The 24,941-nt window shown below is 52.1% G+C and overlaps 7 protein-coding genes across 7 annotated transcripts; 5 read left to right on the top strand and 2 right to left on the bottom strand.

Moving 5' to 3' along the window:
- The first annotated feature begins 1,130 nt into the window (after nucleotides 1-1,130).
- Nucleotides 1,131-2,781, top strand: BDP55DRAFT_418959 (glycoside hydrolase family 28 protein). The gene is made up of 3 exons (XM_060567434.1): nucleotides 1,131-1,648; nucleotides 1,699-2,037; nucleotides 2,103-2,781. Exons 1-3 carry the CDS (start codon nucleotides 1,222-1,224, stop codon nucleotides 2,672-2,674), a joined length of 1,338 nt encoding a protein of 445 aa, XP_060422582.1. The 5' UTR covers nucleotides 1,131-1,221; the 3' UTR covers nucleotides 2,675-2,781.
- A 107-nt stretch (nucleotides 2,782-2,888) lies between these two features.
- BDP55DRAFT_638437 (alpha-L-rhamnosidase) lies at nucleotides 2,889-4,553 on the bottom strand (the record flags this gene model as incomplete). Its single annotated transcript, XM_060573118.1, has 1 exon — nucleotides 2,889-4,553. One exon carries the CDS (start codon nucleotides 4,551-4,553, stop codon nucleotides 2,889-2,891), a length of 1,665 nt encoding a protein of 554 aa, XP_060422583.1.
- Nucleotides 4,554-6,172: 1,619 nt separating this feature from the next.
- On the top strand, nucleotides 6,173-7,950 carry BDP55DRAFT_566472 (MFS hexose transporter; the record flags this gene model as incomplete). Its single annotated transcript, XM_060570507.1, has 4 exons — nucleotides 6,173-6,507; nucleotides 6,569-7,194; nucleotides 7,246-7,634; nucleotides 7,696-7,950. 4 exons carry the CDS (start codon nucleotides 6,173-6,175, stop codon nucleotides 7,948-7,950), a joined length of 1,605 nt encoding a protein of 534 aa, XP_060422584.1.
- Nucleotides 7,951-8,112: 162 nt separating this feature from the next.
- Nucleotides 8,113-8,778, top strand: BDP55DRAFT_419089 (uncharacterized protein). The gene is made up of 2 exons (XM_060567435.1): nucleotides 8,113-8,171; nucleotides 8,236-8,778. The coding sequence occupies exon 2, from the start codon at nucleotides 8,338-8,340 to the stop codon at nucleotides 8,650-8,652; it is 315 nt and encodes a 104-aa protein (XP_060422585.1). The 5' UTR covers nucleotides 8,113-8,171; nucleotides 8,236-8,337; the 3' UTR covers nucleotides 8,653-8,778.
- A 3,971-nt stretch (nucleotides 8,779-12,749) lies between these two features.
- BDP55DRAFT_734646 (NupC family nucleoside transporter) lies at nucleotides 12,750-16,104 on the top strand (the record flags this gene model as incomplete). The annotated part of the gene is made up of 3 exons (XM_060580228.1): nucleotides 12,750-14,402; nucleotides 14,470-14,743; nucleotides 16,028-16,104. The coding sequence occupies 3 exons, from the start codon at nucleotides 12,750-12,752 to the stop codon at nucleotides 16,102-16,104; spliced, it is 2,004 nt and encodes a 667-aa protein (XP_060422586.1).
- A 570-nt stretch (nucleotides 16,105-16,674) lies between these two features.
- On the bottom strand, nucleotides 16,675-18,113 carry BDP55DRAFT_623067 (cellulose-binding family II protein; the record flags this gene model as incomplete). The annotated part of the gene is made up of 2 exons (XM_060571379.1): nucleotides 17,232-18,113; nucleotides 16,675-17,069 (listed from the first exon to the last, which is right to left on the bottom strand). Exons 1-2 carry the CDS (start codon nucleotides 18,007-18,009, stop codon nucleotides 16,675-16,677), a joined length of 1,173 nt encoding a protein of 390 aa, XP_060422587.1. The 5' UTR covers nucleotides 18,010-18,113.
- Nucleotides 18,114-21,709: 3,596 nt separating this feature from the next.
- On the top strand, nucleotides 21,710-22,078 carry BDP55DRAFT_566483 (uncharacterized protein; the record flags this gene model as incomplete). Its single annotated transcript, XM_060570508.1, has 1 exon — nucleotides 21,710-22,078. The coding sequence occupies one exon, from the start codon at nucleotides 21,710-21,712 to the stop codon at nucleotides 22,076-22,078; it is 369 nt and encodes a 122-aa protein (XP_060422588.1).
- Nucleotides 22,079-24,941: the final 2,863 nt, after the last annotated feature.

Raw genomic sequence — 24,941 nt, forward strand, 5'->3', positions numbered from 1 at the left:
CACGCATAATCCGATAGTGGCTCCGATCTATTGCTCCAGCTTCCCCCGTCTTGGCTCGCGGAGCATCGCCGTTGCGGCACGTTGCTTGGCAATCCGAATGGGAGCAGTTCCAGAAAGATCGGTCTTTGGCCAGTCCGGAGGACGGGGTACGGAAGTGCATACCCGGACGTTCTGTATGTGATACGAAGGCTGTGGGCTTCCGTAATCAAAACGAGGACTTGGGGATTTCTCCCCTAGGCCGTTTCGAACTTGGCCCCGGCAGTGGGATGCCGATATTTTCTGGTTGGGACGTGGGACATGACGCTGGGTAGAATTTCTGCCGCGCCCAGATCATCAGTCGTCAGCCCCCAGTTTGGATCTTGATAATACCAAACTGTGGGATGATGGTTGAGACAATTCTTAACTTATTGGGCAGAAGATACGGATACCGCTGGGTCATCTCTTTTTAATCAGTCTGTTGCCCATGCCGTGGGCAGCGTGTGCCAAACAAATGGGATATACTTTGACCACGACGGGACGAACTGCAACCATGACGCGGCTCATCTGTGCCGTTTCCTTTTGTTTCACCAAAGCTCACCCCCAGCGCCGCTCCAGATCAGCCCCTGATGGCCCTGGTTCGTCGAGAAGATTTGATCTCAAGTTTTTGCAGAGTAGGGATGCTGAGGTAAAGCTGTCCAACAAGCAGTATCCCTGACAAAACTACCGGGGGTAAAGAGAATGGTCTGGTGGCCAGGCCCCGATAGCGCCACCATGTACTCTATTTCATACCTCTAATACCCATTCGGGACGGCATTTGGGTGAAGCGAGCTCGCTCTTGAGCCCACTGTCTGTGTTGTTCTTTTAATTTAACACGGCGTCGGAATCCCGGGTGCAGAGGGTTCGATTTTCGTGATTCGTCAAACAGCCACTTTCCAGAGCACCTGTTCCGTTCAATTTCCCATAAACGATGGGATGAATCGTGGGGTCGCTGGCGGAAGCGGCGTGGATGCTGCAAATGGCGAATCGAGCAGAGGAGTCGAGGTAAGGCTGCTGGACCCATTGGTAAGGGGAATCGGAGGAGGGATTCCTTTGGTCATCCCATAAAGGCCCTTTTTCTCGAAGAAATACAAGCCTGTTGTTTCCCTGTTCATTCCATCTTGCCATTCCGGTGTCTCTCGTTTTCTTTTGCTCTTCCAGTTCTCGACGTTTCTGTCGGTTTTCACTCGTTCAAAATCTACCAACATGAAGTTCACTTCCTTTTCACTCCTTGCGCTGGGCGCTCTTATCCCGGAACTGGCCAACGCCCAGCTGTCCGGCACCGTTGGACCTACCACCAAGGCCGCTACCAAGGCCGCCAAGAAGACATGCAACATCACCAGCTACGGTGCCAAGACCGGTGCCACCGGAGACATCGGCGCCGCCCTCAAGTCCGCTTGGGACGCCTGCAAGACCGGAGGTGAGATCCTCATCCCCGCCGGCGAATGGGGTCTCGGCACTTGGCAGACTCTCTCCGGCGGAACTGGTGTCTCCATCAACCTGGAGGGTACCATCTACCGCACTGGAACTGCTGGCGGCCACATGATCATCGTCCAGAAGTCGACCGATGTCGAGTTCTACAGCGGCAACTCCAAGGGTGCCATGCAGGGCTATGGATATGAATTCCACAAGCGTATGCCTTTCCCATTTCAACTAGATTGTTGCATACTGACAATAAGGCAGAGGGAAGCGGCGTCTACGGACCTCGTCTCCTGAGATTCGTCTCTGTCACCGACTTCAGCGTTCATGACATCGCCCTCGTCGACTCACCGGCCTTCCACTTCGTCATGGACACCGTCACCAACGGAGAGGTCTACAACATGATTGTTCGTGGTGGAAACCAGGGTGGTCTTGATGGCTTCAACTTGATGGCTGCCAAGAACGTGCACGTTCACGACGTCGCCGTCACCAACAAGGACGAGTGCGTCACTGTCAAGAACAAGTCCAGCAACATCCTCATCGAGAACGTCTTCTGCAACTGGTCTGGTGGCTGCGGCATCGGCTCCCTGGGTGTTGACACTGGTACGTTCAAGCTTCGAGAGGACTCGCCCAGTGACGATGCAACTACTAACAAGACTTGTCCGTAGCAATCTCCGACATCCACTACCGCAACGTCTACACCTCCAACTCCAACCAGATGCTCATGATCAAGAACAACGGTGGTGATGGTGCCTTCCAGAACGCCAAGTTTGAGAACTTCATCGGTCACGGCAACGCCTACTCCCTTAAGATCGACGCCGCATGGACCGGCCAAAGCAAGGTCGCCGGCAACGGTGTCGAGTACAAGAACCTGACCTTTTCCAACTGGAAGGGCACTGCCGCCAACGGTGCCGCTCGCGGCCCCGTGGTCGCCCTCTGCGCTGCCGCCGTCCCTTGCGAGAACATTGACGTGTCCGGCATCAACATCTGGACCGAGTCTGGTTCCTCCATCGTCGACAAGTGCAACAACGCCTTCGGCACCGGTCACTGCATGCGCACCGGCTCTGGAACCTACACCAGCACCGCTACCACCAAGACCGTTACCAGCTACTCCGCTGCCACCATGCCCGGCCTCGTCACCGCCGGACTCGGTATCACCAAGTCCATCGATATCCCCGCCATCCCCACCACCTTCTACCCTGGTGCTAAGCCCGCCAGTGCTCTTGCTGGCGCCGCTTAAGCGGAAAAAGTTCATGAACATGAAGCAACCAGGATCCGGCTCGACAAGAACGAGCTGATCTCATTTTCCTGTACATATTTACTTAATTGGAAAAGCCAAGCTGCATATATCATTCGGGGAATGATTGTCAATCTTCTCTAGCGTCTACCACTTGACTCGATGCCTGATGGGTGATTTAGATTCATTCTGCTCTAATCTTCGACTGATCACGGCCTTATTGACCACCGACCTGTGACTGGATCCAATCTTCGTCCAAGTGACCCATGGTGACTGACTTCGTTTCCTTGACGCCCACGAACTCTCTCAGCTTTCCCCTAAGAAGGTACGTTGGTGTACAGCTCCAAGCGTGACAGAAACTGTTGTTTCGAGCATCGCCGTAGGGACTTGCCCGAGGATCTTCGGGGTTGTAGCACTCCCAAAAGGTGTCTGCACCGGCGCGGACCATACCTCCCCAGTAACTGGCCATGATCTCCACGCACTTCTCGTACAAGCCCACGGTAGCGAGGGCATCGCACACATGGTGCCATAGGTAGGGGGTCAGAGGCTTGAGAGCGTCGGGGTGTCTAAGTGTGTTGAGCAGGGCCTTGCAGCCGACGTCCTGAGGGAAGGCCTCTGCAAGAATAAGCCAAGACGCCGACGCGAAGCTAACCTGTGCCTTGGGACCAGACACGAAGACGTTATCTGGAGAAAGGAACACCTTCGCTGCTTCGGTCATTTGGGCCACGAGGTCCACAAAAGGGGCTTCTTTGCCGAGGACCGTGGCCAAGGAGTTGGCTGCTTTCAGAGAATACAGCAGGACCCCGTGCAGTCCTGCGCTATGTTCCAGCCCAGGCTGCCAGTCAAGGAACTTCCATCCTTCGCCCTTGGACTCGTCGAATGCGTGAGTGGTAGCATCAAGATGCGTGCGTGCCCGCTTCACGCAGCCGAGGACGGTGGGCCAAAGGCTATGACCGGCAGCTTTGTCGCCCGATGCCACCACATAGTCGTACGTAATGGCGGCGAATAGCGCGTCGTAGTCTACAATGTAGTCAGTCGAAGGCGTGAGCTGAGGCTGCTCAAAGATGCAAGCTGGCACGGAGTCATCTTCGCGGACCACGGCAGCGAACTGGAAGATGCAGCGCTTTACGAGGTTGAAGTCCCGGAAGGTGCTATAGTTTGCAAGCGCTTGAAGCCGAAGATCTCCGCTCCACAGCCGACGATCCCTTCGAGGCCCGTCCTCAAAGACGGTTTGCATGCAATCTCTCAGTGTCGATATGCTGACGTGGTCGATCTGCTGGAGGAGAGAGTCATTAAACTGCGGAGCCTCCAGGGAGTGGTTCTGGCCGATGGCGCTAACACATTGGCATTTGACGTCCGAAAATGTGACCCTGTATTTGGGTGAGGTGTCGATGACTTCAACTCGAAGGAAGCGGAAAGAATATCGTCGAGATAGAGAGACCTCCTCAGGACACATGTCGATATTGATGGTTTCGTCCGGAAGCCAGCTGGTGCTAATCCATGTTTCAACATCTTCCATCCCCAGTGTCACGTCCAAGGGAGATTCGCCAAACGTGAGGCGCAACCTGCATGGGGCGTCCATGTGTGAGCCCCGGGACTCTAGTCTCATCGAGACATATCCCACCATGTGAATACCAAAGTCGAGAATGAAATCATCTCCTTTCCCCCAAGTCTTGGACGGTAATTTGTCAATTGGGTATTCCGCAGGCGTGGCACGAACACCAAAGTACTGGCTCTCGTCTTTGTCGAATTTGATGACGCGTTGAGGAGTTCGTGTCCATCGCTGCAGCTGTGGGCACAGATCATTGGCGATCTTTTCAAAGTCTCGATTCCAGCGCGTCGGGAGCACGCTCTCGACCATATCCTCGGGAGCATCTGCCATGGTGGGTGAATGACTTGGAGTCGACAAGGAAGTAGAGACTATCGTAGCATTCAGGAGGACAAGGCGCGTGATTCGGGGCTGAACATGAACAAGAGATTTGTGTTTGTCTGTGGTTGCTAGCAGAACATGGGTTTGGGTCCAGGTCGTTGGAGCTTGGGGAATGCCTTTGAAGACGCCACGATCCCAAACAGGATCCATAAACGCTTCGGTGTGACAACCACCCGAGAAGGGTAATTGAAAGCACCGAAGCTCGAGAGGAGGGGAATGTGGCTGACGCTTCTGATTGCTCAATCGGGACTTTTTAGACCCATGGCGATGTCGGCGTGGAGACCATTTCTGGAGCCGGTGCGGGGATAAACCGAGGAAGAGTCAGGATTCATGACAAGCTGAATCGACAAGCGTCTGGAACTCCAATGGAACAGGTCAGCTGAACGAAGAAGAGGGTTCAACAACGGTAGAACTACGGATGAGCTGCGGGTGGACTAGAATCGTCTTCGTCTCGTAAGGTCCCTGTTCAGATTTTGCAAAGTCTTTGGCTCCTTGGCGGCATGATTAGACCGAGGAACGGCCCCGAGCTAGAAGAGGCTCCTTTGCGCAAATGCCGAGCTGCCACAAGTTCACACCGCGTCTGCTCTCTGGAACTGTCGAGATCAAGGGCATGTCGTATCCAATGCTGGACTACAGTTGTTATTGTTGTTGTCGGGCGTCTCAAGAAATGAGAAGTACATTCAAATACTTGATACAACTTCAACCACAGAAACTACCCAAATCCCCAGAGACTCGGAGCAAACAGCGATTCTGATGATGCTCAGGTGAGCCCCCCGCATACTTCATCTGCAATTTCATGCATCAGCCGGGATATAGCTGTGTCTGTGGGGTCCCCAGACTGCACTACCGAAACGGCGGGTCACTGACACCTTTGGCCCAGGCCAGAGTCCATGTCCAGACTTGACTGCGACTGGCATCGGCACCAAGTCCAAGTTCATCTCATGGCTAAGTCGTACTGTCACTCTTCGGGTTAGCAGCCTTTGGATCATAGCCAACCAAAGCCTCCAGGTTATTCTTCGGGTCATAGACTGACTCAGGAGCGCCAACCGCGTGCGCTATTGACAACCACCCTTGGTCAACACTTGCCGGCAACATGGCCGAATCGTCAGTGAAACGCAATGCCACGGCTACCACAATGCAAGCAACATCTGACAATAGCGTGGACCGGCCCCTCCCCCGCAAGAGTCAACCAAACGGTTGGGTGAGGAGGCGGGTCTACCTTGAGAACGATCACGCCTGGCCTCGGACCTGACGAGGAACGCCACCACGAAGAAAGGGGGCTTGCACTATAGAATGTGGGCTAGTGTCGGCCGATCATTGAGACGACGTTGATCCGAAGAAGTGCCTACAACTGCCTCCATCTGAAAGGCTGCTGAAAAGTCCTGGACAATAAGAGCCGGGGACATTCCTGGCTTTGTTGAACTTTGCCCCAGTTCCCCAGTCGCGAACTCCTCAACTTCCCCAGATCGTCGGTGCTTTCCCCAGATTTTCTCTCAACTTTAAGTTGTTCGGCCCGACGTTTTTCAACTCCTTCGATTATTCCTCACCCAGAGTTGACAATAGTGGCGGTCATGGACGACAAACACCTCGAGGCGCGCCCAACGTCCATCGTCGACAAGGACGACATCGCCGCGGCAAAGGGCGAGCACGTTGAAGAGATTGGCCACGCCGCGACGGCAGAAGATCACGAGGAAACTGTTTTCCAAGCCATCAAGAACCAGCCGTGGGCGTTTGCGTGGTGTATTTATGCCATCTATATCCTCATCCTCACGAGCTTTGATAACCAGGCGGGTGGAACGGTCATTGGAATCCCTCAGTTCCGCAAGGATTTCGGTTCCGAATTCAATGGCAACTATGTTCTCCCCGCCAAGTGGCAATCGGCTTACAGCGGAGCACCTGTCGCCTCGTATGTTCACTTTCTATCCCTACAGCTTTCGGGCATGAGCTAACGTCACTCTTTATCACAGTGCCGTCGTTGGATCCCTCGGTGCTGGCTGGGTGGCTGACCGCATCGGCCGCAAGTGGACCTACTTCATCAGTTTTTGTTTACTATTTGCCGGCATCACTTTAGAGGTAGTGGCCACTACCAACGAGATCTTCTTCGCGGGCAAGTTTGTTGCCGGATTCCCCATCGGCGCCTTCATCACAGTCAGCATGACATACATTGGCGAGATCGCGCCCTTGGCTCTTCGCGGCATCTTGACCGCCGCTGCGGCCATCGCCTTCACAATTGGCCCATTCATCGTCTCTCTGGTTGTCAACGAGACTGGAACTCGAACCGACCGCTGGGCTTATCGCACGATCTTTGTGTCGCAGTATGGCGTTAGCGGAGTTGGTGCTCTATTGCTGTTCTTCATGCCGGAATCGCCATGGTGGTTGGTCAATCAGGGCAAGATGCAGAAGGCTGCAAAGTCTCTAAGTCGTCTTGGCTACGATGCCGTCCAGGTCGAGAAGCGTCTTTCTATCATTACTCTCACCCTCGCTGAGGTTCGCAAGGAGACCGACGGCGCCAGTTTTGCCGAGTGCTTCCGCAAGTCCAACCTTCGCCGCACCATCATCTCTGTCGCGCCCTTAAGCATCCAGGCTCTATGCGGTACGTTCTTCGTGTCGTATCACAGTTATCCCTTTGACTAATTCTGTATAGGTGTTTTCTTTGTTGCATCATACTCTACCTACTACCAGCAATTGGCCGGCTACAGCACCAAGGAGAGTTTTACGCTGGCTATTGTGCAGCAGGTCATGTCCATGCTCGGCAATGTCACCGCATGGTTCCTCATTGATCGAATTGGTCGCCGTGGTCTCACTCTCTGGGGAATGTGCACTCTGACAGTCCTTCTCATGATTACCGGTGGTCTTGCGGTCGCTGCAACACCTGGTGCCGTCAAGGGAACCGTCGCACTGCTGCTGGTGTACTGCTATATCTACAACGTCACCATTGGAGCCACAGCATATTCCCTCCTGACCGAGGTCGCAACTTCGCGTCTCCGTGCTAAGACTGCTTCTATGGCACTGGCTCTGCAAAACAGTCTCTTCGTAAGTTGGATCCTGTTAGCCAAGGTCATTCTTGGTGTGCAAACTAACATCTCTCTTCCAGACCATGTGGGCGTTTGTTATCCCCTTCCTTTTCAATCCCGACCAAGCCAACCTCGGTGCCAAGGTTGCCTTCATCTTCGGTGGCTTTTCCATTTTGTCCACTGTCTACCTCTGTTTTTACCAACCTGAGGTTGCTGGCCGGTCTTACGAGGAGCTTGATGAGATGTTCATCAAGCAGGTCCCAGCACGCAAGTTCAAGGGCTATAAGACAGAAGTGCAGGAGAAGAGCCAGAGGGCGGTTGCGGAACAGCAATGATATGTCATACAGTTTTTTGATCCTTGACCTGGCTAAACTAATATGGTTTTGGGAGGGGGTACTGTAGTTGGCCGGCGGTTGATTCGTCTTCGGAAACGCTACATGAACAGGCGGGAAGCGTTAGATATTGACAAGAGGTTTGGTACTTAATGGAACTCTTCAAGCACACCCGAGTTGAAGCTTCTGGTGCAATTGACACCAAATGTGTCCCAGTGGAAAAGGTATGCGAGGCAGCTGCCAATACTGAGCAACGTCCAAGAGACACGTATGTAACGACGGTTGCAGGTTACGCACCAATACATCAGGAGCAGAGCTGATTCATCTTCCACCGGCATACGCAGGCGGAGTTAAAGCCACTTATCGACCGAAGTCGCTCTACAACACCTTATGTGGAAGCGTCTTCAAATCATTGCTGCAGCCAGTGTCGCTAGTCTGAAACGAATACTGACAGATTCCTTGTCAAATTTAACCTCGGAGCCCTCTGCTCTCCTGGCGCTGGAGATCTTTCACGGATCACGCCGAACTGCGTCATCCCAGACAAAGATACTTACTCGGAAATTTCTGCTCACTTCCTCACGTTGCCCTCCCTGCGCCATCTCGGATACAAGGCCAAAGCCGGTACCAATTGATGTGCCTAGCAGCTTGTCAGATATCGTTCTGGTCCATCTATGCCTGCCGTCTCGTTGGGATGAGATAGCTTGAATTGCTTATAGAAAGCCCACTATCCTGTATCGCTGGCTCTTGTAAGACTGTGCGTGTGGCGCGGGAGCGACGATACCTCACCGTCCTTATCTGCTTGGCAAATGAGAAACATTGACAAATGACGATGTCTATATGTGCTGAATACGCAAGTCACATTTAAAAGGGTATGATCCGGGGATCTTCCATTGAGTAGAATTTTGCATCGGGACCTCAGAACGGAGACGTATTCCTTCGCGCTCAGTGTGGCTTGCACACGTGCATGAATGGCTTAGGGAAGGTTGGTGATGGCATCATCTCTGGAATCTCTACTTTTTATCTACACGTTATAGAAATACCTTAGATCTGGAAAGATTGAACGAACTGAAATGACTTGGCGTTCATCGGATGAAGTCACTTGAACATGCACGACAATTAGCATCTCAGTATCCTAATAAGAAAGCTGTCACATTGGTTGGAAGATTTGCCTTGGAAGTTGGCACCACTATACGTGTGTTTCATACGGATCCTAGTAATTGCTCAGTGTGTCAGGCGGGGGGGAATGGAGCCTGTACAAATAGTCACAAAGTCACGAGAGACTGAGCGTGCATCTGTATCGGTACGGAAGCCTTTGTGTAAACAAGGTTTTCTCGGTTGTCTAGTAGCCAAGAATAAGACCCAGCTTGCCCGCCATGTGCTTGCTGTGCTCGAAGATGTCAATCGAATGCCCGGGAGTGGAGTCGCGGGTTCGGTCTTAGACTCTATGCGTAAGGAAATGTCATTACCACTCTGCGAGTGCGGCGGTCCGCGATGTTGGATCTGGGGGCGGAGACCACACGTGGTAGCGTCTCTGGATCCGCGGGTTTGCGCTGACCCAGTTGCGCAGCTAACCAGCCCGTTGATAATCATTTCCGCTCTCAATGCGGGAGCCGACGGGGATGCTAGACATATCCCGTTCTCGCATACTGCGTCGAAGGTGTCACATTGTCAAGTCCCCGGTCCGTAAGTATTACTCCCACTGATCATGATCACTTGGATCTTCTGTATCGGGAATCGAGGGATCAGTCTTGCGCGCGCAAAGGCTCAATTGTGAATAAATGGCTGTCGGAGGACAGCGAAGGAGCCAGGCTAACAAGCTGTAAGCCAGGCTCAGTTTCGCATTGGCGTCGTCGGAGCTCACCTTAAGCTTATCATCGGAGACACTTCACGTGCCTGTAAATGGTACAGAGTCTCCAGGTTCCCAGCCAACAGACTCAATTGGAATGGCGGAGCCGACCGAAGCTGAAAGGCGAAAGGCATGGCACTTTTGTGTTGGGCCAATCTCGACAACAGAGTCGCACGCGCTCGTTGACTGGATTGGGCACACAGATACGACGGCTGCAACCCGCAACCTAAGAGGCCCGGCAACCTTGCTCATGTTCCCCAGGGTGGCGTGGAGCACATCCTCTGCCCGCCCTGCACCCTTAGTCCGCGCACTAAGACGTGGATGCTGAAGCATGGGAGTGAGAGGAGGGGAGGAGGGGGGAGGGATGCTAGATGCGCCCAGGTCCAGGCCCTTTTGTGTGGTCAACTTGGTGCCTGTGCTCAAGGTGTTCTCGGAACTTGGGAGTTCTCGTCTGGCAACGTTAGTCTGATAGATGATGATACATCCCTAAATTCTGTCTTCTCGGCCTTATCCGACGACAAAGGGCCAGACGAAGAACTGAGGACAGTGATAGAGAGGACCGGGGAAAGCCCAAGATTGACATGCTTCCCACACCAACTATCTGTCATCCTCCGACAACCTGCACATGCGCTGTTGACTTGATCGCAAGCTTCATTCGCAATAGTGCGCGGTCCGGTCCAGGAATCCGACGTTTAGGGCTCGCTTACACTTGCGAATGACAGGGCCAGCTCGCCAATCTTGACTTTTTATTTCGCCTCATTGCTTCAGCACTGCACGCGGTGGAAGGGGAGATTACTGAGAGACCAATTGAGCATCCACATCCTTACGAACTCGAAGCGAATACAGTGATTAGCAGGGGTTGCTCTTATCGCTGGTCTTACCATATTCCATTGTAAAGTGAGCAGCCATGAGCAGCCATGAGCAGCAGGTCGAGATGCTGTGCCTCAATTATTGAGCATCAGACATTGATACCTACTCACCTACTCTGATAGTCCACGTCGAGCAGGTGTCAAGGCATCGCATCTCGACCCGTGTCGTGGGCGTATGTGCTCACCGGCCTCTAGCGGCCCTTTCGATCCATGGCTTTGGTGGCGCCGCGGCGGCTGATGGAGCTATCGCCAGTCAGTCCCGATTCTCCGCATGTCTCCGTGTCTCTCTGACAGCTTGGGGGTCACTTCGCGCGCCTCTTAGGGCACTGGGCGTCGGCCCCCTTGGCCATGTTTGCGCCCAGCAGAGCGGAAGGATCTGCCACACCTTCCATCGTACAGAAACAGGCCCGGTCTTGGGCCTATCAGGGACCCCTTAATGATCTTAGTCAAAGACACAAAACGCCATCCCCGGGAACCACTGCCCCGGCATGTTTGACTGTACCAGAGTCTCAAGTCCTTCAAATGACTGTAGTTTGCACTCCGTACTTTGTCTGAGTACCTACGAGCCTACGTGCTCGCTGGCCGGTGCTAGGTACTGCTTGGCCATGATTCCTGGCAAGAGAAGAAACGAGCAGATCTCATCATGGGATGGTTCAAGGGCCATGATTCGTGCATGGACTCGGCCGACGCGTCTCGCCCATGAGTCCAGCCAGTCTCGATCCTTGCCGGGACCTCCAATTGTTTGTCCAACAACTCGGCAATTATTCACACCCACACGCTAGCCCTGCCCTTTTGCTAGACCATCTTTCCCACGTCCAGTCCCGTCTCTTCAATCTCAGTCGACTCCACCGCAAGTATCCATCGTTCCATTAACCTTCCAGAACCGGAAGCACGCCGTTAGCTTTGCCACTCACGGCGAGAGCTAAAGGTCTTGGCCCGGCTCTGATCGAGAGTCTGTGCCGTTGGGTGCGGCGACTATCCCTGTCCAGTCACTGTCAAAGTGCCAAAAAATTAAGATAAAAAACACATTCCTTATCGCAAGCACACCGAGCAACAATCGAAGGGTTCCCAACTTCCCAAGAATAAGACTAAACTTTCTGATTAACCCGACCGGTATCTTAACCCCGTCGACTTGGAGTCTTAGTGGAATTTGGCATACGCGAGTGGATTTGGTATCGATTACTTTACAGTAACTTCTCCCGTCACCACACCGTCTATCTGGCCAAAGTACCTACCTACCTTGGCCAGCAATAGCTTCATCAAGGGTCCAAGACTTGAGAGAGTATCCGTAGCGTCATACTGCCAGGTAACAATACCAACAATCGCTGCTGATAGACCCTAGAGTATCCGTATGGACAGCCAGTCTGTCACTCCATGAGAGCCGTCAGCGGCCGGCCCACACACAGACTGGGCGACTTGCCACTCTCTCGTCTGTCCGTCCCGAAAGATATCGTCTTACTCCTCCAACCTGCTCCAATCTCGTCCCTGATTCTCGCTTTGGCGTCCTCCCTCCCACACTCCCACACTCCCACACTCCCTTGCTACCCTGGCCACCCAGTATCTCTGGTGCAGCAGTTGTTCGTCAATCCCACACCCGTGAACCCTGTCGCCCATCCCATCCCGCACCCCTCGTTGGCTAGCCGTTCGTCCAGAATTTGGGTCAATCCACCGAGATGGGCACCGAACCGCATGAGGGTTTCCTCCACACCAAAAGGGCGGCGAACTCCATCCCGACCTGGTTGCTGATAAGGTCGACGAGTCGTAGGCATTGCTTTACTTGCCTAGCCTAGCCTCGGCACTACTTTCGGATTTCTTGATCGTCGCACTGGGGCTTTTTAAAGAGGGCTTCCCCTCGAGGCTCGTCTATTGTAAGGGTCTTGTGTCGTGCAGCTGCTTCTCAAGTTCCTCGCCGTCAACCTCCCCAAAGTACGCCAGGGCGCCTTCAACTGTGTGGCCCACGGTCTCCTCGTTTGGTAGACCATTGAAAGAATTGGTTTTAAGTTGCCCAACGCTTCTTTCAGCCCTACCTTTCCCTCCATCCTTTCCTCTCTTTGTCGGCGTGCTTTAAAGAAGCATATCCTTCAGCCATGTCTGCCCAGGTCACCGAGGTCAACCAGACCACCACCACCACGGCCGGTAGCACGCCACCCCGTCGCAACTCAGACCCGGCGCTGGAAATCCACAACCAGCACCAGCATCAACATCTGCACCACAGTGCTCGTGTTGATGTCAAGGGTCACGACGACAACGTAACCTACACCAGGACCGGAGAGACGACCGTTCCGCACCAGAGCCACCTCCACGAGCACTCCGTTGAGCCCCATGACATTGAGAAGGGCGACAAGCTCAGCGGACCCCCTGATTACGATGGCGAGAAGACCGGCGTCGTGGCCTCCAACGATGAGGAGGAGGAGAAGAAGCCCTCCAAGTTCAAAATCCTCTACCGGAGGTACAAGTGGGTTTTCCACATCCTCCTCTTCTGCTTCTTCACCGGCTGGTGGATTGCCTCGCTCATCGAGCACCGCAATGACAAGAACTGGGTCATTCCGTTCCTTGTCTGGCTCTGCATTTCCCTCCGCCTCCTCTTCTTCTACGTCCCGAGCTCGTACGTCTCCCGGCCGATCAAATTTGTGTGGCAACACACTGCTCTCGTCATCTACAACGCCATTCCTGCCAAGTTCCGGACTGTCGCTGGCGCTGCCGTGACGCTTGCTGTCATGCTCGTTGGCTCGTTCGTTTCGGAGGAGTCGGCCGATAACAACCGCGAGAACCGTGCCGTTTCCATCTTCGGTCTCATCGTCATCCTGGCCTGCTTCTGGATTACTTCGAACGATCGCAAGCGTATCAACTGGCGTCCCGTTATTGGCGGTATGCTTTCGCAGTACATTATTGCGCTTTTCGTGCTTCGCACCGGCGTCGGTTACGATATTTTCAAGTTCATTGCGGACCGTGCCGGTGACTTGCTTGGCTTCGCCAACCAGGGAACGGCCTTCCTCACTGCTGAGAGTGTGCTTGATCTTCACTGGTTCATCACTGGCGTCATTCCTCCCATCATCTTCTTCGTCGCCATTGTCCAGGTCCTGTACTTTATTGGCTTCCTCCAGTGGTTCATCGGCAAGTTCGCAACCTTCGTCTTCTGGGCCCTTCGCGTCTCTGGTGCTGAGGCTGTCGTCGCTGCCGCCACTCCCTTCATCGGTCAGGGCGAGTCTGCCATGTTGGTTCGTCCTTTCGTCCCTCACATGACCAAGGCCGAGATCCATCAGATCATGACTTGCGGTTTCGCAACCATTTCTGGTTCCACCCTCGTCGCCTACATCAACTTGGGTCTCAACGCCCAGGCCATGGTGTCATCATGCGTCATGTCCATCCCCGCCTCCATCGCCATCTCCAAGCTTCGCTACCCCGAGAAGGAGGAGACTTTGACTGCGGGAAAGGTCGTCATCCCTGATGACGATGAGCACGAGGCCAAGAACGCCATCCACGCTTTTGCCAACGGTGCTTGGTTGGGTATCAAGATTGCCGGTACCATTGTTGCATCGATTCTTTGCATCTTGGCCTTCATCGGTCTCGTCGATGGTCTGCTGACCTGGTGGGGTGGCTACATTAACATCAACGACCCTCCTCTGACTCTCAACTTGATTACTGGTTACATCTTTTACCCAGTTGCGTTCCTGCTGGGTGTTCCCCGTAATGGCGACCTCCTCAAGGTTGCTCGCTTGATCGCCCTCAAGGTCATCGCTGTAAGTGCAACTCCTCATTCAAATGCTGCTTGGCCACTTGACTTGACACTGACTGGTATTGGAATAGAACGAGTACGTTGCCTTCACCGAAATGAAGACGCCCGAGTACCTCGATCTCTCTCCCCGATCCCAGCTCATTGCGACATATGCCCTTTGCGGTTTCGGTAACATTGGATCCCTCGGTATTCAGATCGGTATCCTTGGTCAGCTAGCCCCCAGCCGTGGTGGTGATGTCAGTGCCATGGCGATTTCTGCGCTCATTTCTGGCGTCATGTCGACTTTGACGTCCGCCGCTGTTGCTGGTCTTGTTGTTACCCACCAAGTAACAAACCTTACGGCTAGTGCGTAGGTAACTGGCGGGTCTTGAGAATCCAAGTTGGAAAGCTGTTTCCGTTCGATAGCCGTTGCTGAGACGAGAAAATATGAGTAAAAGATGTACGATGTTGAGGAAGAAATGTGCTGGTACAGCGCCAGTTGATGAGAGAAGAAGATATATGCAGTAGTTAATAATACCCAGTGCATCTACCAGCAAGCGAGCTGGATAACTCAACTCGAAACTTTTACCAAGCGTGAAATCGGGAGAAAAGTCAAGGTCTTGAAGGAAGTGCTCGTGTGCCAGTGATGCCTGACTGCCAAAGACGTGATCGAAGTCTTTCTTGCGCGATCCGTATCCTTTAATAATACAATCCTCCCAAAAGTTTTCCTACGTTCTCGCACTCTGCCCCGCCGTCTAAATCCGGCTGCTCTCCGTGAGTTAGACCGAAGTGGTCCCCGCCATCCCAAGCCTCATTGGATCCGCGTTGAGTGAAATTAATTCTTTGGCGTACTAGGACGAGGCATAAGTCCGCCGGTCTCCAGCGGACGTCGGCGCCGGCCGTAGGCAGCATGGACGGCTTTGCGGCACTTGAGCCTCATTTCCCTGGGCCTGTGCATGTTTGGCGCGCGAGAATAACTACCAGCCAGCTGTTCTCGAGCTGGAATTCGGAATGCCCCATGCATCCATCAATTCAGCTTGGTGCTGCTGGCTGAAGCCTCTAGTCGCCGGTTGAAGGTTTCTCAATTGGGCGGAGGCGAGAATGGGTCCCGTTCTAAGTCGAGGTAGAAATGACAAGACGCCCATCAACTCCGTCTTGTGCCGCATGGGTACAGAGTCCTAACGCATGAGTCCGTTAAGCTTGGTGACCTCCGCTGAGATATCGACTTATCCCAAGAAGCAATTGTTCAACCACGGCTATACTTCGGTACTTTGAATACCCAGTCGAGTACTGCACGATCTTGCGACCAGAACGACCGGGGCTCCATGCCTACCTACGCTAGCTGTCGTAAAGTGTCGCGACCTGTGGACTTGAAGTCTGTTGAAGAGATGCGCAGGACTCGCGTACCACAAAATAGCACACTTTCCGGGGCCATCTCACAACATCCGACGATATGTATCGATCTTTGATTGTGTGAGTCAAATTGACTCCATTTTACCTGAGTAAACTTCGAGCACTTCAAGCTTCCTGATCTCGTGGTCCGATTAAGATCAGCCCAGGCGAGATCCCTTGTGCACTATTGGCAGCAATCTAGACAACGTTGTGACAATTGATAGCCATAAGTCTGGATACTAACCTTGTCTTACACAGAGCAGAGTAATGCTGAGTGGAACACCGGCTTTGCGCGCGTTCTCACATGGTTTATCTGTGTTGCTCAAGTCATTTAAGCTGCTGTTCTCATAAGCAAACGGCACGTCTCATTCGCTATCTACTGCGAGAGCATACGCCAGTGTTTTAATGTCTGTGTAGATGTCGCTGATGATATAATCGCTGAATCGCCTTCTGATCTCAAGCGAAAAGCATCAAATTTCGAGAGTAGCGCCAAAGACCGGTTAGCAGTTACTTTACCCGGGATATCTATCATCTGTTCGCCCTCATTGGCTCGTTGATGATAAGTACTACACTGCTCGATTCCTGTACAGTGATCGGGCTGAGATCCACCCTCACAGGGAAAATTCGATGATGGATCCATCTAGCTATGGTTGGTGTATCGCGTGCAAGATGAGAAGGGAAACGCATGGGCTCATATGAGACTGTGTTGATTATATACATGTATGTACGGAAGAAAATAGGACCCCAGGGGTCAAAAAATGCCTATAGACAAGAAGTTCTTTCGGGGAACCGAAAAGATTGACTGCATGTGCTCCAGCACTCAGCCAAAAAAAAGGAGCTCTGGGACCTTTCGTGCAGCGTAAGCATGCAACTCGAACACATCTAGGATGTATGTGTCATCGCATTCATGCAGAGAGGCACTGGGAGTACCACTCGTTGGTCTTGACACACTGGAAGCCGGAAACACAAGCTGTGGCGCCGGTGTATCCAGAACCACCGCATTGAGCCCATGCGCCAACAGTTGCTCCGGAGCTAGCGGGTTGAGTCGGGGCGGCGGCCGCAGTGGTAGCAGCAGCTGCAGCGGGAGCAGAGCTCAAGGCTTTGGCAGTGGGTTTGGCGGAAGCAGTGCTCGCTGGGGCAGCAGAGCCGGAGGAACCGGAGCTCGAGGTGCCGGACTGCCAGCCGCGCTCGCGGGAGAGCTCGTACCACCAGTTGCGGAGCATCCATCCATCGAAGTCGGTGATCTGAGCGGCAGAGCCAGCGAGCATAATGAAGCTGGTAACACCAGTGGGGGTCCAGTCTGTATTAGAGTCAGTATTGGCCATTGAGTTCCTTTGTTGTGCGCTTGGTTCTCATGTCGGTTGATTGAGAATCGTTCTCGTCACCACGTACCGTAGACTGGAAGAAGGATTTTGTCAGCATCGTGTTTGTGAGTTAAGTCAGGGGAAATCGTTGAACTAACAGTCATCAAGACCATAGGTGTGGCCAATCTCGTGCTGAAGGATGTGGGCACTAGCAGAGTCAAGAGCGCCCATGAAGTACTCGCGACCAATACGTTGGCCCCAGTCGCCGCCAGCACCACCGTTCATGCCATCGGTGAGCCAGAGGGACTGGTCGTAGTGGCGGTCAGCACCGGCCGCGCACTTGCTGTAGTCACCGTTCTGGTTGAAGAAACGACCGCAAGACTCAGCACACTGGGGGATGCCTTCGGCGTCTTTGTCAGTGTAGACCTCGATACCAGATGTAGAACCCTGGAGAAGGCTCTTGTCACGAACGGCCCAACCGACAACATTGACCTTGATGTCGGTATAGGGGAAGTTATCATAGCCATAGAGCCACTTGTACCAGCCCTGGTGGGCAGTGTTGAGGGCTTTGGCGACTTGTGTGCGCTGAGCTTCGGTGACAGAAGCACTCGATTCCCAGCGGACACAAACGTTGATGGTGCCCTTGGTAGCGATGACCTGGTCCCAACCGTAGTTCTTGAAGCCAAAGAAGTTAGAGTAGGTGCTCTTGCAGTGATCCCAAACCTCCTTGAGGGGAGTGACGATGTTGGAGGGAGGGCTCCAGCCGGATTGTCTCTTGATAGGACGGTTGCGGGGCATATCCTCAAAGGTTCGGGCCTGAACGGGAGCGAGGGCCTGCCACACAGATCCGTCAAGGTCGGAAGTTGCAGAGATGTTCATGGCTTGGGAAGAGGCTGCAAGCGCCACAACGGCAGCAGAGGTGGTAGAGAAGCGCATGGCGAAGGCTGAGAAAGGGAGTAAAATAACAATAGACCACAGAAAAGAAGCGAATTTGGTTCAAGAAAGAATGACAAGACAACGAAGTTGGTACCGAGGACCTTACGAAGCTGAAAACGAATAGACAGCGGGGTGAACTATAGATGGGCAGTGTCCATAGATATATACAAACATCAACACCGTAAGGCATCGTCGTATTGATCCAACCGAGCACTCTCAAACTCCACCTCTTTGCTGGGCATGTCGAATTGATTGCTAGCCAGTGTATCTGCCGTGTTGGCGGCCATGACCAAGACTTCCAACGATCCCAGTTGCTTTTCCTTCTGTCTTCGGAGCATTGAGGACCCCGTATTCAGAATTGATTGCGTTTGTTCCGTCGAAACTCATTGGCGGGAGAATAAGCCAGTGGGACTGAGTGATGATGGAAGATTAAGGACCGCTTTAAGGGTGGCGTTGGATGTCCAATTTGGGGAACAAATCCTACGGCGTAAAGAGGGGCTTGCTGGAAGTCCTTCCTTTCTCGAATGGTTGCGCCGGAGATAAATAGCGCCAAGGCTGAATGAGCAATTCTGGTGTGACATGCGGGTTCTGGGTAGAGCACACAAGACTTGGAAGATCCGGGGAATGGCAGAGATACCTACGGTGTTAAGAGAGATATTTAGAGCTGTAAGAGGTTGAAGTATCTGCCGCGAGGTGCTGTTGGCATAGGATCATGGCTTTTGATGGGCTGAAGACTGGCTCGTCGAGGCTTTGTGTTACATTTACCCGTGGATCTTGGGGCCGTCCCAATTATCACCAAGGCCCGATGTTTAAGAAACATGGCAAGAGGGCGTTCTGCGTTTTCGGGTCGATCATCCGACAAAGATAGCTGTCTAGGTTCTTAGAGGGAAGATGGGCAGAAAGGCAGCCCAGAGACGACCCAGACGAGGAGAAGAGCAGTTTCAAACCCGCCGAAAACGAGTAATGATGAAACAGACGATTAAATTTTGTGGGACAGGCATCCACGAGCCTGGTAATTCCCTGGTCATTGCTCCTTAGTTTTGTTACATAATCCAAGCTTGCCGGCATGGAGTCCCATCTTGGCAGCTCCATGACCGAATTTGGATGGAATTCGGCGGTAGGGCGGTTCCAGACTCTTGACATCGACATGGTTTTCTCTTCATTGCTTGATCCACCTGGGTCAAGCAGATCAAGAGCCATTCATACCAGTCAGCAACGCCTATTCGTACACAGACGTACATTTGTTCGCACATTTTGCCCGATTGCGGCAGTCAAATTCAAAAGGAAATGTTACAATGTATCTGCATGGGTTTGGCAGAATGGATGACCTCCGTAATGCAGATTTCGGAGGCATCAATTGCCAACTGTTACGGCGCGCAGATAATCGCCTTTGTACGGATAGGACTGACTCATTGGGCAACTCTCAGACTTCCCAACATTGCCTTGTCCTCCATCAACAACAGCTTGACTGGGTTGGAAAAAGATATTGAACGGTTTTTATGTTCCATATTCACGTAGTAGTTGTCCATCAGCCTCATGAACTCTTTCCCTCCGACACCTAGTGGTTAGTGGTCCACGAGTTTAACGTAGTTTTGCAATTAAGCATAATGCTTGACATCTTTCCGACCAGACCTTCACGCATCGGCTCTCGTTAAAGTTAGGCTTCTCCGGAATCCAAGAGCGAACGCCCCACTTTGAACGGCATCCAATTTAATAACAATCAAACTCGGAAGTCAAGGGGCTTCCCCCTTTTAAGCACAGCAATCGATAACTACCAATAACAAATGCATGTAAACGGGAATCCCACGAGCTTAGAGGCAGGGACTGGGGAGTGAAAGGGATACGAGATGCATGGGCCAAGACGGGGGAAAATATCACTTGATGGAGTACATTTCCCGCGTAACACCTCCAATTCTCTCTCCGTCTCGACCTTCCCAGGGTAGGTGAGCGAAATTGAGCCGTTTTATTGTAGCGACTAGCAAGACAATACTTCGATCCGATAGTCTAGATATTCTGATACCCCTGGCTCCATAATCCGAAATTCTACTGGTATTGATCTGGCAATTCGGCAAGATGTGCCTCGGATGTCCTGATGGGGAAATTCCCGCCTGGATCCCAAACGAAAACACCAGGCCAAGTGCGAACGAACTTCGTGTCAAATCGCTGCCCTTCCATCGCGCGCTTCGAATGCTGCAAAACATGGGATCGGAGGCCCCAAAAGTTCCTTCTGGTCCTCCTGGTTGGATGGGATTACCGCTGTTCAAACCTTCGGTGGTCAATGAAGAGAATAGTAACTTCGCTTCAACACTCGATGGTTGCTAGTTTCGTCTATGGAGAGCTTGGTCTCATAACACCCAATCTTCTTTGTTGGAAAGGAATGTCAGGTATATGATGATGGACTTTCGGATCTCTAGGTAGCTACTTATGTTCCGTCTGCGACCTAAGCTGAGACCAATTCACCAATCCATGCTGTTGACATAATGATTAGTAGGTAGAGTAGTCATATTGCGAAGGCCCGCATGCAATGGACGCTGGATCAGAATAAGTGCATTCGTCAGGTACTCAATATTCAACGATTGACGGGATTAGTACTACTGGTGGTGTCCTACTGTTATGGATGAGTAGTGCCCATCCCTAATCGTAGATCCCAGTCCACGCTTGCAACAAGCCCACAAAGAAATCCTCACTCTTACTGACGAGTATATGAGACTGCGGCTGGAAGAAACTGCGGAGGGCATGGGCCGATGGGATGACGATGACTTTGCCCGAAGGCATGAGTCCGCCTGATGTTGCCACTTTGGGCGGCAAGCGAGTCCTAAACTCGTTGGTCTTGAGGGTCGTTGCGAGCGTCTTCCACCTGAGTACAGTCTCGGCGTTCGACACTAAAGAAGATGCGCAGAGTTGCGAACAAAGCACAAGCTTCGGGGGGCATCTGGTCGATAGTGCTTGATCGGCTCTACATTCTCTGCTCATACAACATTTAGTAACTGATAAAGGTCAAGTACTGCCGCAGTCAATACTTGATCGCTGTGTGAGAGGAATTTTAACGCTTTCTCGCGGGTTTCGGCAATTTTGGAATGACACTCGCGATGAGGAGTGTGGGACACAGAAAGGGTTCCAGCTGATTGCGACGTCGGTGACGGGCTTGCGGTTTCGTCGTTGCTGTCATTTTGTGCCTCAGCTCTCTCCCATGTATCATCTCATGTCATGCCGTCCGATTCCTGCAAGGAGGTCCCGATATCTTGCAAGAGTATGTCGATCTTATGGTCCAATCATGTTGATAAGTCTCTGATCGATGTGACGTGTACCTGGTTCTGCAAGGTCCAACCTCAAACATGGCCGTCTGATATCTGACCATCCGAAAAGCCGGAGGTACTGCGTTGACTGCCACCTGCCGCAGGGTAGTATGAGCTTACATCGTCTCACGATATCACTGCATACTAGAAAAGGGATCGATTCGTCAAATATGTAAACTCGATGTGGTTCTGATCCATCCTGCATCTTTCCTTTGATCAATGAGTTGAATTCAACCCGCTTCCTAGGTTCTGTGAGCCTCGTTTCAACATCGTCCGCACCTCGTTTCAGCCCTCCAAACCTTCCCTTGTCCGAGTTTTTTCAGTTACTCCTACGTTTCCATCATTGCTCTTGTTCATCTAATCTCGAAGAAGAAGTCTCAACGGTCATTCCAACTACCTACAATATGCGGCCGACTATCGCCTTTTTTGTACTCTTCGGCGCACCTAGCGCATCGGCTGCCATCATTCGCCGACAGGCCAATGACGCTGATTTCGGCAAATGCACTCCAACAATGGACTTTCAACTGGGCCGTACTGGACGCAAGTCAGATCAAGGCACTTTCTTGCCAACTGATACCCTTGTAGCCAAGGGTCAACAAGACGCGCTGAATCCAAACATCATCACGAATCGAATTTGCGACCAGCTCACCAACGTATGCGAGGCGAATCAAGCTGCAAAGGACCAATGTCAGCAGGCCAAGGCTCAGGTCTCTGCGGCAGGCGTCAAAGATGCCTCTGCTGCAACAATGTTCAATAGTGCTCTGGGTTTCTAGGCAGGAACACTCTCACTCTAATCCCACTTCATTGGGAGTTGCGAGCTGGATTGGAAATTTGTGTCATATAATCTGTCACCGTTTCTCCTTCGTTTTAAGGGCCGAAATCAACTCGAATGGCTTGTTCAAACAGTTCTTAATACTTCCTATGCCATTCGATTCTATGTCAAATGTCTTAAGTGCAGAAACCTAGCTATCTACCTCACATGAAGAGAGTGTATGCAAAGAAAAACACACCGTTGTTGTTGGTATGCACACCAACACACCGTCCCATAAGCAACATACGAAAGTAAATTAGAGAAAAACACATAACTAACCCTAATAATTCTGATTTTATTAGCATACAGCTTTATAGACCCCAACTCGCTATTATAGCCAAGGGACAAAGTTATGCACTGGAGCAGACATCAGGTGAAGATGCTCAATACCAAGCATCACATTTATGTCATCAAGGCGGTTGCTTTAACCCTTCTCATATCATTGTGAGAGAACACGAGCTAAACAGAGCACGTAATACCTGTCAGTATAAATATAAGATCCAGCTACCTGGTGGAACTATAATTGACCCTTGCGAGCATTGGGATTGGAATGGAACTTCGAGGCGGAAGTGTATTTCACTAAAGGATTCGTACTTACTACTGCAGCGTATATTGATGCCACCGTTAAGGGTCTGATAGTTAGAACCGGGCGATCAGGACCTGACCAGTGTTAACAACACCCATTCTCTACAATAAAACGCACCTTGTGTTTTTCGGCTTCTGCAGCTCATTCTTCGCATTTTCAAGTTGGCCTCAGAGTCTTGGGTATCATGATCTCCCGCGTTGGACCTGAAAGAAAAATTCCAGAATGAAAGACGGCGCGATCGAGATGTGGAAGGAGGTAGTAGGTGTATTCCACATTTCTTCCGAAGAGGGCCATTTCGCGACTTCGCAACCCCGCACCGCCTGGACAACTGGAAACCATCGTCCGTCTACGAAGATCGATTAGAAGCTAGAATTCACAGTTCCTGGGCGACTGCTATGGGTAGGCAGAAAGAGGTACTTGAATAGGGTTCTGAAAACCAACACAGGGTACCTTAGCTCCAACACCCTTTTAGAGGCGAGCGCTATCTACTTTTGTTGCCAAGCCCCCTTTTCTGCCTGCTATTCTGAATTAGAACTTCCAACAACGGCAATTGTTTCACTTTTAAGGTTTTTTTTTTAGGTTTTTTTTTTTTTTTGGAAATTGTAGGTCGAGAAGCCGGGAGATCTGGAGCTGATGTCTGCCCCGGGTGAGAGTCGTGGCCGCAGAATCCAGCGGCAAGACCACAGTTTCGGCCCTTCCGAAATCGAGTTCCTCCATGTCAACAGCACTCCCGCAGTCATTGCTATGGAGAAAGCAACCTGCCAGCCCCCACCCCGCTCCTTCAATCCAAAGCGTCTTCAATTCGACAGATAGTAAATAGACAGTCAGCATGACTACGCCTCGAACACGTAAATTTCTCTCCAAGTCAAGGCCCGCGAGGCGTAGAGATTTGCCATGTGGTTTACATTAGTAAATCTGCTGCGAATGCGATCAACAGTAGATCATACTGTAAATATAATGTGGAAGACGTATCGAGCACCGTCTTACGCCCGATTATTAGTAGAGTCGACCCCATTTTCGTCGTCCAACTGAGCTGGAACAGCTGTCTTGATCCTTGCCGTCGGGAAGTCTACATGAGTCTTGCCCACGAAGTGCGAAGTGGCTGGTAGAAGTGTGAAGGCGTCTTACGGATACTAATCAGTATTACTTAGCAGCTCGGCAAGGCATAAAGGGTGTCCCTGACTCAAGTCTCGACCCAAGGAGTCGCGCTGTGGCCACCTGGTAGAGTCACGTGTCTCATCAGATTTGAATTATATTTGTTGCGCCCTAGGGCGTGAAGTTCGCGAATTGGATGCTTATCAATATCCACGCGCAAAAGGTTCTCACAAAGATAAGCGGAGCAGAATGGATGATTTTCGACATGATCTAATACGCTAGCTATTCCTCCGTCGCACATCATGCCATGCCGATAGCATGCCGAACCTTTTACGCTCAACGCCTAATAGAACTCACCCTAGATTCATGCCTCAAGTCACCGATGTTCGGGACGGTAAACTCGCTTCGCCAGGCCATGGAGACCCTATACCTGCAGAAGCCACCTGTATGAGTGCTAATACTATGGAGCAAGTACCTTTGGATCTGTCTCAGCCCGATGGGCAGGAAGGACTTGCGACAACTCAACCCGTGACAGGCGGAACTTTCGGGCCGGCCTCTCACACTGCGTGGCCGGGATCGAACCCCGGATGCACTCCGTTGGACGACAGCCCCCCGACTGGGACCTCAGGTCAGATTTGGCCTTCAATGTTTTCCACGGCTGATGACGATCCTCAAGCGACATCGATATCCTGGTTTCACGGTGGGAGCAGCGAAGAGGTGGATCCGGATTTCGCGCGTGGCGATTTCTTGTGGTCTTTGCAGTCTCCGGCTACAACGTCAAACCATATCAACTGGCCGAACCCCCTCAGCGGAGACACGGAGCTCACTGGTCAGACTGTGTTCAATACCAATAGAGGTCTCCCAAGAAGAAGAAGCTGTTATAAATTTATGCAGTCGGGGAAGAAGGCCGTTGCAATCCCAGTTCCCATATCTGCTAGCGATGCAGAATTGGATCCTATGCAGCGATGGAGGAAGTCTCCCCCGCAAGACGAACCAGCCTCAATTGCTGCTATACATAACGCACTGGAAACTTATACTGCTCGCATCGACGTCAATCGAACTGCAAATGTGGCGGATTACGCCCGCACCAATTCCGGAACCAGCTTGGACAGTGGCGGGAGCAGCTCATCTTTGCAGTCGGCAA

Source organism: Colletotrichum godetiae (genome assembly GCF_030913485.1).
Source record: "Colletotrichum godetiae strain CBS 193.32 chromosome Unknown BDP55scaffold_84, whole genome shotgun sequence".
Taxonomy (NCBI): domain Eukaryota; kingdom Fungi; phylum Ascomycota; class Sordariomycetes; order Glomerellales; family Glomerellaceae; genus Colletotrichum; species Colletotrichum godetiae.